The sequence below is a fragment of the Passer montanus genome, unplaced genomic scaffold, assembly GCF_014805655.1.
Source record: "Passer montanus isolate IOZ18808 unplaced genomic scaffold, ASM1480565v1 scaffold15, whole genome shotgun sequence".
Classification (NCBI taxonomy): Eukaryota; Metazoa; Chordata; class Aves; order Passeriformes; family Passeridae; genus Passer; species Passer montanus.
The window spans coordinates 411,026-423,886 of NW_024362051.1; the positions used below are offsets into that span (position 1 = coordinate 411,026).

The 12,861-nt window shown below is 37.3% G+C and overlaps 2 protein-coding genes across 4 annotated transcripts in view; one reads left to right on the plus strand and one right to left on the minus strand.

The window, feature by feature from the left end:
- The window catches only part of INSYN2B (inhibitory synaptic factor family member 2B), a 29,015-nt gene extending 26,695 nt beyond the window's left edge, over window positions 1-2,320 (plus strand). The window contains exon 4 of the mRNA XM_039701679.1: window positions 513-2,320. Coding sequence (XP_039557613.1) covers window positions 513-699 — 187 coding nt within the window. The 3' untranslated portion in view covers window positions 700-2,320. The remainder of the gene's footprint in view (window positions 1-512) is intronic.
- The window catches only part of DOCK2 (dedicator of cytokinesis 2), a 161,073-nt gene that overhangs the window by 88,727 nt on the left and 59,485 nt on the right, over window positions 1-12,861 (minus strand). For all 3 annotated transcript variants that reach the window (XR_005626705.1, XM_039701678.1, XM_039701677.1), the window contains one exon: window positions 7,941-8,033. Coding sequence is in view for 2 of the 3 variants with exons in the window: in XM_039701678.1 (XP_039557612.1) it covers window positions 7,941-8,033 (93 nt within the window). In the remaining variant the exon portion in view is untranslated. The remainder of the gene's footprint in view (window positions 1-7,940; window positions 8,034-12,861) is intronic.

Genomic DNA, 12,861 nt, shown 5'->3' on the forward strand with positions numbered 1-12,861 from the left:
CATCAGTAATAATTAGGGCTTTCAAATGAGGAAATGAGTGCTACTTCTCTCTTAGCTAGCACCACTTATCTCAAAGACTTACATACTGTTTGATTTCATATATTTTTGTTGCTAGCCTGTGTCCTAGTGGGAGACATCCACATTTAAAAAAGTTAAGCATGTGAGAGTTTTTAATTACAAGCACATGACTGTTAGATTAATGGGATCAAAATCTGACCTTTGAATAAAATGTATTGAAAGGTCATCCTGCTACATTTTCATTTTTGTCCCATTGCTTTGGGCACAATGTTGGAATTCTTAACTCACTTAAAGTAACATTTTTCACTCAAAGAAAAAAAAAATGATATGAACTTATTTTCAAAGGAGCAACTCCTTAACCCCTTGTGTCTACCCCAGGCTGTATCACTGAATAGCATCAAGTTATTCTGGTGAGGGAAGCAGCCTTTGACATGTTCTTTAAAGGGAGAAATTCTCACTTACTAGCATAGGTCTCTCAATTTTTTTTTCCATAGTGTAGAATATGACTTCAGACAACAAGAAGGAAGATTTCATCAAATTTTGAAAACACTGGATGATGCAGAGCAAAATCCAGCTTCAGCTTCACCTCAGAAGCCACCACCTGATCCTCCAGCTCCCGAGAAAAAGGAGTTAAGGAGAAAGACAAAAAAGGTGAAAAGAAAATGCTTCTGGTGGATTTGACTTCCTCATGCATCCTTTTACATTTCAAAAGACACTGAAACAGAAAGAACTTGAGAGCACACACCTGAAAATGTGCTGTTATGAAATCTCAAAGGTTAAGAATGTTTAATTAGAGTATCTGAAAAATCAAAATAATTGAATTTAATTAAATTAGCTCACTGAACAAAGGTGCATGAAGATACTATTTTCAAGAAAAGAAATGGATTCTTTGAAAAGGAAGTTTTCTTTTTTTTTCCCAAGGACACTTTCATATGCTTTGTAAAGACCTTTTTTTCAACTTTCCAAAAAGAACAAGGTTCAAATCTCTACTTTAAAAAGCAATGGTAGACAAAGCTAAGCATGCCACACAGCCTTTATTTCCCATTTATAAGCAACATCAACTAAAAGGAAAAATCTTCATCAAGCTTTGAACAAACCACATTATCAAGAACAAATTCAGGGAAACCTAAATTGTTCAAACAAATCTCTCCTCTAAGGAGACAATTATTATTATTTCACATCCTCACTGAAATATTTTTGTTGCTGTCATCTTATATTAAACAACAAACAAAAGAATTCAGGTTAAGTTTTAACTTTGTCCTTTTCTTTGTTTGTTATAAAAAACCACCTTTTGGAAGTCATTTAACGGACTTCTCTGAAAAGAACTGGGGCGTTGTAAAACCAGAGAATGTCACAGTAACTCTTGTCTTAAATCCCTGCTCAAGCAAGGTCCAGTTCAGTGAATTTGAGTTGTGAGTATCTTCAAGGACAAGAATCCTCAGCTTCTTGGGGAAGGCTGTTCCAGGTTTTCCTAACACCCAGTCTGAGTTTCCTGCATTCTGACTGTGCCCATCACATCTGGCTCTGTCCAAGTGCACCTGCAAGAAGAGCTACGTGGACAATGAGACCTCTCTCCTACATCTTCACTTCTAAAGGACTCAACAAACCCAGTTCTCCTTGCCTCTCATCTCCCATGCTGCAGCCACAGCCATCCTGTGAGTTGATTTCTTTCATACACCTGGAAGCCTAAAACTGGACACGACCCCTCAGAGGTCATCACCCAATTGCTGGATAAAGAGGAATTACTATTTTGGCTACTGTCTTACTGAATCATTTGCCCATCCATTTAAGACCTCTATTGCTGTACCAAAATATCCCCAGATTTATTTTTTTTTGCCTTAAGATGTAAATTAATATATGATAAAAAATGGAACATAAAATAATATTTAGTGAACTGATCTGTATTGCACAAAAAATATATATGCTGAAAAGATTTTATCAAATGTCAATGCAGCTACTTCTTTCCTCCAAAAATACTCAAGGTTCCATTAGCACAGGGTGTGCCAATGGAACCCAATTTATGATTGGTGATCCCATTATTTTACTCACAAAAACATGGTCACCTTTCATATGGGGGCAGGGGGGAAAAGGTTTTCCAAAGCAAGTCGAGTGGAATGTACTGCAGACCTTTTCTTAGAAGTAGCCCTGGTTCAGGGTATTCATAGATTAATCCCTGCATCTTATTTTTCTAAGTAATCCTGTATTAATTGTGCAATGTTAGTTTTAAATGTCTGTACACTTTTTGTACACTTCTGTGTTCCTTGAATTCCTAGAGTTAATTACACATTTGAAAATACATTAAAAAAATTTTGCACTGAAGAACTTTGTCTGGAAGAACTAATTTCTTTATAAAATAAATCTTTAAGAAGAAAATTTGTAATAGGCCATGGCTTAATTTATCAAAATTCTAAAGGACTGACACTTAAAAACCATTTCCATGTTAATTTCTGTTAGTACAGAAATGACAGGAACAAAACTGTTGTTATTGTAGAGGTTTTTCAGAAGGAAATTATTTTTTTACTAATGTCTTTAGATGCCTTTAGTGAGACAGAAAAGCTCTTGAATAATAGGTTGTGGTTATAAAAAAGGTAAGAATTAAATGACTCCATCAGAACACATCACTGTGTTACACTCAAGTACATGCACTGCTTGTGCTGCTGTGCCAACAGCATTCCTTTTTTGCTTTAGTATTTATAATTGATGCAGTGATGGATTTATTAGTGTATAAATTATTCTTGTGCATTAAAATAATACTTTAAGACCAATATCCCCTGTGGTAAAATATAATAATAAGCAACACCGAGAGCTTTAACACAAGTAAAACCAGCAAGTTTTTTTTCTGTATTGAACCCATTTTTATTAATTTATGATACAAAAGCCATCCTTTTGCCTTTCTTTTTGTTGACAAGCACAAAAAGTGCTCATTTTAAGCTATCTGATTTGGGTTTGCCCACATAATGCATATGATGCTTTCAATTTATTTTCAAATGATCCAGGTAATTTAATTTGAACAAACCACACCCCTTTGGTTCACCACATAGCACCAATCAATTCCTGGGGTCAGGAGAACTATGCAAAACAGAAACACCCTTTTTAGTTGAAGTCCAACCAAAGGTGGTTACAAGTAAAGCTCTAAGTTTTTCTTATGACCTGAAGAAACATCAATACTCATAAAAACCTGAAATACTCTGATTTAAGTGCTAAATCTGAAATACACTGATATATATATGGTAAATCTGAAACACTCTGATTTAAGTGCTTGCAGGTTTCATATTTTAACATCTGAGCTGGATGGGATTCAGAACCATTACCAATCTTTAATCCTTAATGTCCCAGTCACAATCAGCTTCTGTTTGCCAGATTCCCAAGTTGTTGGTTTTTGATTCCTCTCAGTCAGTAAAGTCTGGAGCATGCAGGTGTGGATGTGAAATTCTCTTTGTGACCTGTGCCCCAGAGCAACAGGGAAGCTTGGGAGGTTTCCAGCCCCAGCCCTGCAGGAACATCCACTTCTCTCTCAGCTTCCCAGAGAGAGTCAAACTCAGCCCCTCAAGGCATCTGTTTTCCTGGACAGAACCAAGGAATTTCAGTGCTGTGGAAGCACTTGCCTTCAGGAAGGCTGCAAGGAGTTTTTACCTCCAGCCATCCCCACAGTGCTTGGCACTCAAAAGGTTTTCTACATCAAACTTGAGAGAGAACATTGGAACAAAATGTTTTTGTCCCACTCGAAGGTGGTGAGGAGGTGTCAGTGGTGGATACAGGAACAGACCGATGCTGCTTAGATGCTGTTTTGTTTAGATTTTTAAATGTGCATATCTTAGCAACATGAAATAAAATTTAATGCTTTGTAACACATAACTGGAGAATCTTGGCTGTATGAAAATATGATAGGAAAGCACTGGGGTTTTTTATTGTTTAATATTTAAAAATATTTTATTAGCTAATTATTAATTCCTATAGGAAATAAAAAAGTACCAGATACACACTACACAATTCATAGTGTGAAGATCAGAAGAGCAGTAGAAATTGGTAGACTGTTGGAAGATAAAAGTACTGGCTACAAAAAACTTGTCTGGTTCACAAAATAACAACACAATCCCTAAAACCAGCTCCCAGAGGAGGAAAGAAATGTTAGAAATACACATTCCTAAATAAAATTTAATATAAACAACAAACTCCCCATAAGTTGTCAAAAAATCCCACCAAAAACCCCAAACCACAGCTACTTGGTGGCACTTGATTATAAAAATATTGTGAGTTTCTGAGAAATATATATTTAAATCATATAGGTTATTTATAAAACATTGCACAGAATGCAGCATATTCCAAAATTACTGTATTTGAAATTGTTGTTTTATAGAGTTAAACTAGCCTTCTTTAAAAATTAAAAATATCTTAATAAAATACTGATTTGTCTCCTGTAACAGTAGTTCATGTAGGGCTTCTGATGGTTCTGTGCACCATAATCTGCCAGCACAGACACTTTATGGCACTTGATCTCTAATGTATGTTTTGTATGTTTCTAGGCCCTTTAAATGTGATGTCATCTTTTGCAACAAAATGAGATATTTTTATTAGGTTTCAGGAGTCAATTAATAATAAACAATATTTAGATTGCAAAGGAAGGGAACAGCTGTTCAGGAAAAGAAAAATGAATGGAAAACTAACAGGCATGTCGTGGAATCATTCTGCAGCATTTCCAGGTAGATCAAGGATGTCAATTTGAATACCAAACAAAAAAGCTGTAGCTTTTAGCTAGACCATGAGTATATTTAAGGATATCAAATTCTCCAACCATGGCAGCCCTGCAAACAGTTTCTGGGGTCTTTATCTGCTCTAGAGTAGCTTTGCTTAACAGAGTTCACAGATTCCTTCTGGGTAAAGTTTTTATTCATACAATGTTATATATAAACACTGTCTAAAAACATCTCTAGATGTTTTAGCATAGCTACACTTAACTTCATCATGTTAAACTGATATTGTGAACAAAACCAAGTTTGGAAGTACTAAAGGAAACCTTTAAGGTGCATATGGTGGATTTATGATATTTCTATTTACCTAACCAGGCCTAGACTGAAAAACAAGTATTTCTGTGTTCTACATGGTTTATAAATTTGACTTCTGTAATTTCTGTAGGAGGACTTCACTGCATGACAATGACCTTTATCTAAAAGTCTAAATCTCATGAAATATTCAAGGTAAAGCTTGAATAGCTAGTTTCAAACAATAAACTTGTCCCTCTTCATGGAAGTGTAGATGCACTTCTACAACTACAAACAGTCAAGGTTTTGTGGGGTTTTAAGAGTGAAAACAACCAAGCAGCTGTTAAAGCCTTCAGCTGCTAAAACACCACACTGAAGGCAAGAATGGCATTTAACTAAGTCTTCCCTGCAGTAGCTGCAGAGAGCCAAATTACCTTTCCACCACCACCTCCTTCTCCTGGGGAGATTATTTCTTTCTGAGCCTGACTTTTCTCAGTAATTACAAGAGCACAGCTCCCAGCAGGCACTCACCAGCTAAGCCCAAGGCAGACCCTCCCTTTCCCTTTCCCTTCAACTGGCATCACAGCACGAAAAGATCCAGGCAACTGTAAACCCAGACCTATGCCAACAAGCAAGAAGATTGTGAGAAGAACTCCTGAATATGAAAATTAACCTGCTTATCTCTATGCCAACAAGCAAGAAGAACTCCTGAATATGAAAATTAACCTGCTTATCCCTGTCAGAAAGCAAAAAAAACCTCTCAGGTAAACCAAATCCAGTTATCTGTCAGGTGCAAGGCATTTAAACTTGCAAGAAATTACAGGTGCTGTAAATTGTAACCATTGTTCTTATCACTTTCTACAGCATTTTCAAGTTACAGTAAATGACAATACAGAAGGTCATAAAAACACTTGCAATATTCACCAACACAGGTAAACCAAATCCAGTTATCTGTCGGGTGCAAAGCATTTAAACTTGCAAGAAATTACAGCTGCTGCAAATTGTAACCATTGTTCTTATCAGTATAAATCAGTGTTTGCATTACTTTCCACAGCATTTTCAAGTTACAGTAAATGACAATACAGAAGGTCATAAAAACACTTGCAATATTCACCAACACAGCAACAGGTTTAAAATATAAAGAATAACCTCCTGTCCTCCTGGAAGTGGTAGATTTAGCCCCATTTGAAATGCCACTTGTACCTGTATAACCCCAGCTACGCAGTCCAGCTGCAGAAACTCCACATGTCCAACCTGTCCTTGCAGAATTCACCACAATTTCAGCAACTTGAGCTCATCTAAGCATTCTCCAGGACATAATTCTTGACTATTTGCTTAATTTTGAAAACATCAAGCATTCAGGATTTCACAGCAAGATTGACCCTCTCAAAAGTGTTAAAGCAAACCTGAAAATTAACTTGGTGAACTAAAGTAGCACACAGAGGATGGAAAAAGCTTTTGCCAGTTCTTTCTGAATACAAAGGACTTTTTCTCGGTAAAAACAATTTATTTGCATGTGAAAGGCTATTCTGTTAAGAAGTGCTGCTTCAGCTGCAGGAAATGTAGCAATTTATTTGGAATACCCCTTTGAAAAACCTCTAAAATGCCCAATATACACATATGCAGAGGTGCTCATGAACATAACTAGAAGCAAGAGAATGGCATTTCAAAATTCACACTGAATTTGTTCTTTTCAGGTTAAAACAGCTGAAGAAATTACAGTAGATGGGAGGAAGAAAAAAAGAAACAGCTTTTCCAAGCCATTTCAATTTACTGTAACCAGCTTGTTTCCTACTGGTTTCCTAATGGATCTTTTATGCAGGATTAAAACAGCTTCATTTCACTTTTTCATGTGCTGTTTATGGTATCCAGAAGTGCTCCTCAACAGACTGGTTAGGTCATGCACAACACTGATATCATGCTGTCCTTGTACAGAAAACATTTCCAGCACTCTAGAGAGCTGTAAGGGTCACTGGTCTTCGTTTCAAACCATTTCCTGTTGTGCCCATGGATGTGCCCAAGGGTTCCACATGAACAACAACAGCCTGGAGTTCAGATAAACAGCTACAGAGATGTCTCAAACCACCAGGGAGTTCAAAGCACCCATTGGCAAATATTTCCTCTGAGGAACTCAATTATTAGGAGCCTGATCGTTAGGAGGCACACATGCTCTGGCTGTCAATGATCTAAAACTGTTATTTTCCAAAAGAAGTAAACAGGGAAAACACAGGACATTTTAAAAGGCACACAATGTACCTCTTGTGGCCAAAATCATCAAGTAAATGATGCTATGATTTTGTAAAATAAAATTAATCTCCAGAGACAAGCCGTTAAAAACCATCTTGCCATAAGTGAACAGTCTGAAGGGGAAGCTCCAAATTCCCAAAGAATTCCTTTCATTCTCACAAATAGTCTAAATCCAGAGGATTGCTCAGGATATGGGTACTTAAATCTGAATAAATTGCAGAATCCTCGAATATAACTCCTAAATCATGGAACCTCAAAAAAAATCTCTGATGAGTGTTCAGCATATGCCCAGATATTTTTTTCAGTTTTACTCATACAATTTCAACTTAGATTAGTAGAAATACTCCTTTCAATGTTTTAAACTATGTCCTTTATGCAGGAAAGGTAAAACTTTCTTATTTTTTGCAAATATCAACCAACTTTCTATTTATCATTTGTTCTCTTAAAGAATGTTCAAATCTTACAACTACATTTCACAAGACTGTGACTACAGTGTCACAGCTGAATAAAAAAAATAAAGCTTGAGACTTTTTAAATTAAAAAAAATAATTCATAAGGAAATTATAATATATTCACAAATATATTCAAAATATGCTATATTTTTTCAATAATTCACAAATGCTATATTTGCATTTTTTCCAGGATAACTATAAAATGAGTTTCAAAGCACTGAAAATGCATTAAAATATTACTCACAATTAATGGATCTCGTCCCATTGTAATAACAGTTCTGTTCACCGTGCGTAGTAACTGCACCATTATTTCTTGAATGTGATGATAAGTTGAAGCCTGCAAATGAAAAAATCAGAATTTTGATATTAAAATCATATCTCTTGGAGAAGTAAGAAGAAACCAATTATTTTGATTTTGACAGTTCAAGTTGTACAGTATAACAGCCCTATTGAAAGAGCAACACTAATTCTTCTTGCTCACACTACTCCTTAGTTCCAGCAATTTCAGTGGAATACTTGTATCCAATTTCAGAGCAATTTCAACCCAATCTCCTCCACAACTGTTTTTTTGTTTCAGACAGTCACTTCCCATCTCTCACTCAAAGGACTCCTGTTCTACCCCTAACTGAGCAGTTGGTAGCTTAACCCTGGTACAGTTAACTTAAAGCAAATTCTCTCCCAGTTCCCCACGTCTGTCAGTGCTCTCAGGCAGGCTGGAGCTCAGGAATGTCACAAATAAATAGGTGGCAGGCACAAATACACAGCTATTAAAGGAGAAAGTTGTCTTCATTTACCTGAGCTGCTCTGGGAGGGCACAAAATGGATGTGGTTGGCCCCAGTTCTGCTCTTGTAGGCTGAAGGGCATTTGATTATTTATTCTAAAACCCTAAGCAAATGGGAATGACATTCTGTTCACCAGCCTCTGATCACTCAACAACTTGGGAAAACAGCATGCAACAAGAAAGAAAAAGCCTACGCAAATTTCTAGTAGAAAAGGATTACACCAAGCTTACACCAAGACCCTTATTTAATGACAGATGTAGCATGGAAAGAGCACCACAATCACAGAAGACACAGTGAGCTCTTAATAATGTTTTGGGTATCTCAGCCCCAGTACTATCCCTGGAGAAAGTGCTTCAGGTCCTGTTTTCCCTCTGAGTCAGCCAAGGTCTCCTTTTTCTTTCTCCTACTCTGATTGCTCTGGATCAGGCCACACACCCTGAAACAGGGATGTTCCTCACCCTGGCAATTTACCCACTATTACCATTTAGTGCTCCTGGATCCTCTGACTGTTGCAGCACGTCACAGTTGAGATGGCCATGATTCACAGAGTGTCACCCTACAACTTCAGAAGGCTTCAACCCACACAGAGTAACATCAGATCACACCACAAGGCTTCAGGTGTCTGCCCTTGTTCTTCAGCCCAACCTTTTACCCCCTCCTGCTCATGCCCTGCCCCTGTGTGCCTCTGCTCCCTTTGGTGGCTGGTCAGTGCCCCTGGGCACTCCATGGCTCATTGCTGTCAGTGCTGCTCACCTGCTGCTCACAGCTGTGCCACTGGGGATGGGGCTGGGCCAGCCCCATCCCAATCACACAAACTGTGTGTGCCTGCATTTGACAATGACATACAAAAGCTGAAGTGATCTCCTCGCCTGTCACAGCATTTCAGAAGTTGTTATATTCTATAAATGAACAATAATTTGTGTTTGGTGTTTCCTTCTTTAAAATTTCACTTTCTGTGGTGCAGTCCAATGTTTATAACACAACTATGCTTGAGAGTGCCTGCACTGAAGACACATTTGTTGTTCTTATAACATTGTGTACCACTATAATTAAAAAAAAATATTATCAACAGCCAAAGCTGATAAACTATGTAGGAGCACTTAGCAGAGGGATGTAATTTGTTCATTAGTTTCCCTTTTTTAAATTCAAATATGAGGGCTCATATAATGGAAGTTCACTTCCACATTGCAGTATGTGCTATACCATAATTAGTAACAGTTCAGAACATTGCATAATGAGTTTTAACATTTAGCCCTGACTCCATCATTAAAGATGAGCTCTATTCTTAATTCACAAGCAGCACATAACAAACCCTTCCTGGAAAGACTATTACATATGCTCAAGCACACAAAGGTTATTTTCTGCTAGACCTTTGAATTTTCAGAAAAACATTAGCAAATGAAATAAAATGGTTTCTCTATGAAACTAAGACTTCATTTCTTCTTGATAATCTAGGAAACAATTAGGCATTCAATACCGACATTGAGAAATTAACAAAAATTGTTTTCACATATTGTCAATACATGATATTTCAGCTTTTATATTACAGCTTGTAGCCTCAGAAGATAGTCTAACAACCAACTGCAACATGTTCTTTTTCAGATCATACTTCTCTTCACAAGGATGACATAGGAAAACCCACCATCATTTGGCTTCAGTCCACTGATTAAGCATAAGATGTTTTTAGGAGCTAAATAAACTACTTGTATCATATATAAACACTCCCTTGGAAAACATTAATTGTATTATTCCATTTAATTAAATATGGTGATCAAAAATGTTTGTCTTCCCTGTTGTTCCAAGGCATGGAACAACCAGAGCTCAGTCTCTGCAGGCGGGTCAGCAGGAGGGAATGTTCTCACAGAACTCAAACACCTTCAGGCTCCTTCTTGGACTGGATGGCACAGATTAGTTAATAGAAAATCCAAACCAAACAAAATTTCACTCTCTTTCAAAATATCTGTGCAGGGTAAAAGCAGATAGTGTTTGATTTAGCTTTTATCTTCTATTTAAACTACTACAGGACCAGGACAGGAAAAGCAATACTGTTGTTTCAGAGTCAACCCTGCACTTCAGATTCTGATGGAGTGTTCATTTATTTGGGCAGTGGCAAACAGGGACTCGCTGGCTGCATGGGAATTGCAACATTACACAACCTGTACTTGAGATACCCACTGGGAAACACTTCTGTCAATCCACAGCAGCTGTCCCTTCTCTGTCCCCTCCCAAACTCTCAGCCAGCTCTGCCCTCCTCCCTGGCGTGGGGCTCAGTGAGAAACACAGGAGGCCTTGGCACTGTGCACCGTTCAGCAATAACTAAAATTTCATTGCTGCATTATCAACACTGTTCTGGTCACAAATCTAAACCATGGCACTGTGTGGGCAGCCACAGAGGAAATGAGCTCTGCACCAACCAGATCCTGTGTGCTCCCTCTCTGGTGCACCCAGTTGTGTAACTTGTATTCCTTCTTTGACACACACACAAATAAAGGCACATATAAAAGGATAACAATTTCTTTTTAGAACCATAACTCATAATCCTGCATTGTTCTAGCTGAAAAGTCAGAAGACCTTAAGGTAATTGGCCCTGAAATAACATGCAGAATTCCTGACTACATTCCTTTGAAATTCTCTTTTGCTAAAGCCTTAAGATCCTCCATAAGTTACAGAATTCTTAAAAATTTCTTTAAAATTCTAAAATGCTTCCAGAAGTGTTTGCTAAACAGCTTAAAATGCAACTGTTACCAATTACAGACAATGCACAGACAAGGAAAAGATTCTTCGTCTCTCTTGCACTTATTCTTAACCAAGATTTCACTGTAGATTCCAAGAGAAGGCATTTACCATTACATTTATTTTTTTAAGTACTATAAATAAAAAATTGTTCTGATTCAGGAAATATTAAAACATAGCATATATATCAGATTAGAGACAAAGTCACCTCTTGAAGGACTGCCAGACTGCATGAAGCAAAGTGTTGTAAAGAGGGAAAAGGGAAGTGGTTTTAATTAAAACAGAAACAAAAAATCACTGATTTCACCATGACCTTCATCAATGACTTGCAGTTCTAAGATTTAACTGCATTTCACAGGTGCTTGAAGCACAATCTCAAGCTACAAAGCTAATTTCAGACATGATTAAATCAAAACAATGCCATTTATGTCCAAAAGTTTTTTTGCTGGAGAGGAATCTTAAAATCAAACCTAGGCATCTCACTGAGATACCCAACAGTGACTGTCTAGTCATAAAAATAAACATACAAAAACAAGACAAACCAGAGATTTTAACAACATGCTGGCTACCTGCAGAACCCAGCAGTGAGGCAGCAGCTGAAGAAAACTGCATTTGAACACAAGGATCTGATGATTCCCCTGTTCCCACTCACTAAACAATGTGCGGCACAACAGTAGAGCTGAGCTGGTAATATCAAAATATCCTTTCCTTTGACAAAGAGAACAGATTATTCAAAAATTCTGTAACTACTTCAAAGATAACCTCACAGTATAAATTTTCACCACATGAAACAGAACAACTACTGCTGTTTTTTCTTCCCTGTCCTTTGTGTGCCTTCTATTTCTGGTGACTTTCACAGAATAGATGCAATGCAAAAATATCAAAGTTAAGTTTCCAAAAAGTTTTGAATACTAGTTTGAAACAAGGTTTCTCTACTGAGATGGAAAAAACTGAACAAATAGGGACAAGACATTGGTATTATTAATATTGTAACGTGATTTTGCTACTAAAGGCTGAAGCTTTCTCCTCCAGCAGGTCAAACCATCCATTTTCTTAGAAGGAGGCTAAGAAATGGTAGGGAATGAATTGTTGGATAGAAAACTGCATTCATCTTAGGTTTCAAGTGTAATCCCAGCTGAAATAATTTGGTTAATTCCCAAACCAACTGTCTGTATCTGGATCCCACTGAATAAAGGCATTCTGAAGGACACTGCCCAAACAATAACTTAGCCATGTGTGAATTCTTTCATTTGCCTACAGGTTACAAAGTATTTTCTGCTGCAAGGCAAACACAGCCTTGAAACGAGAGTTCTCACTTTAGCTGGAAAACAAACGTGTGTTACACTCCAGAGAAATCTGTAGTGGCTCTTAAAGAGAAGTGACTGTGTGATCCTTGGATGCTGCTGTGTTCCCTTCTTTTGCTCCCTTTTCCTCCTTCAGATAAGTCATCTTAATACAAGATTTTCAGTACTGAAACAGGATCAGTGTTTGGTTAAAAAAAATGAGATAATAAGCCATGGATTCCTCTGTCAAGGAAGGAAAAAGCTACATATTTGCTGTTGTGGTTACAAAGCCCAGTGTTACAGTTAATGACACATGAATAATTGATTCTAAAATCCATATTTTCTCTAACCAGCAGTTGTACTGCT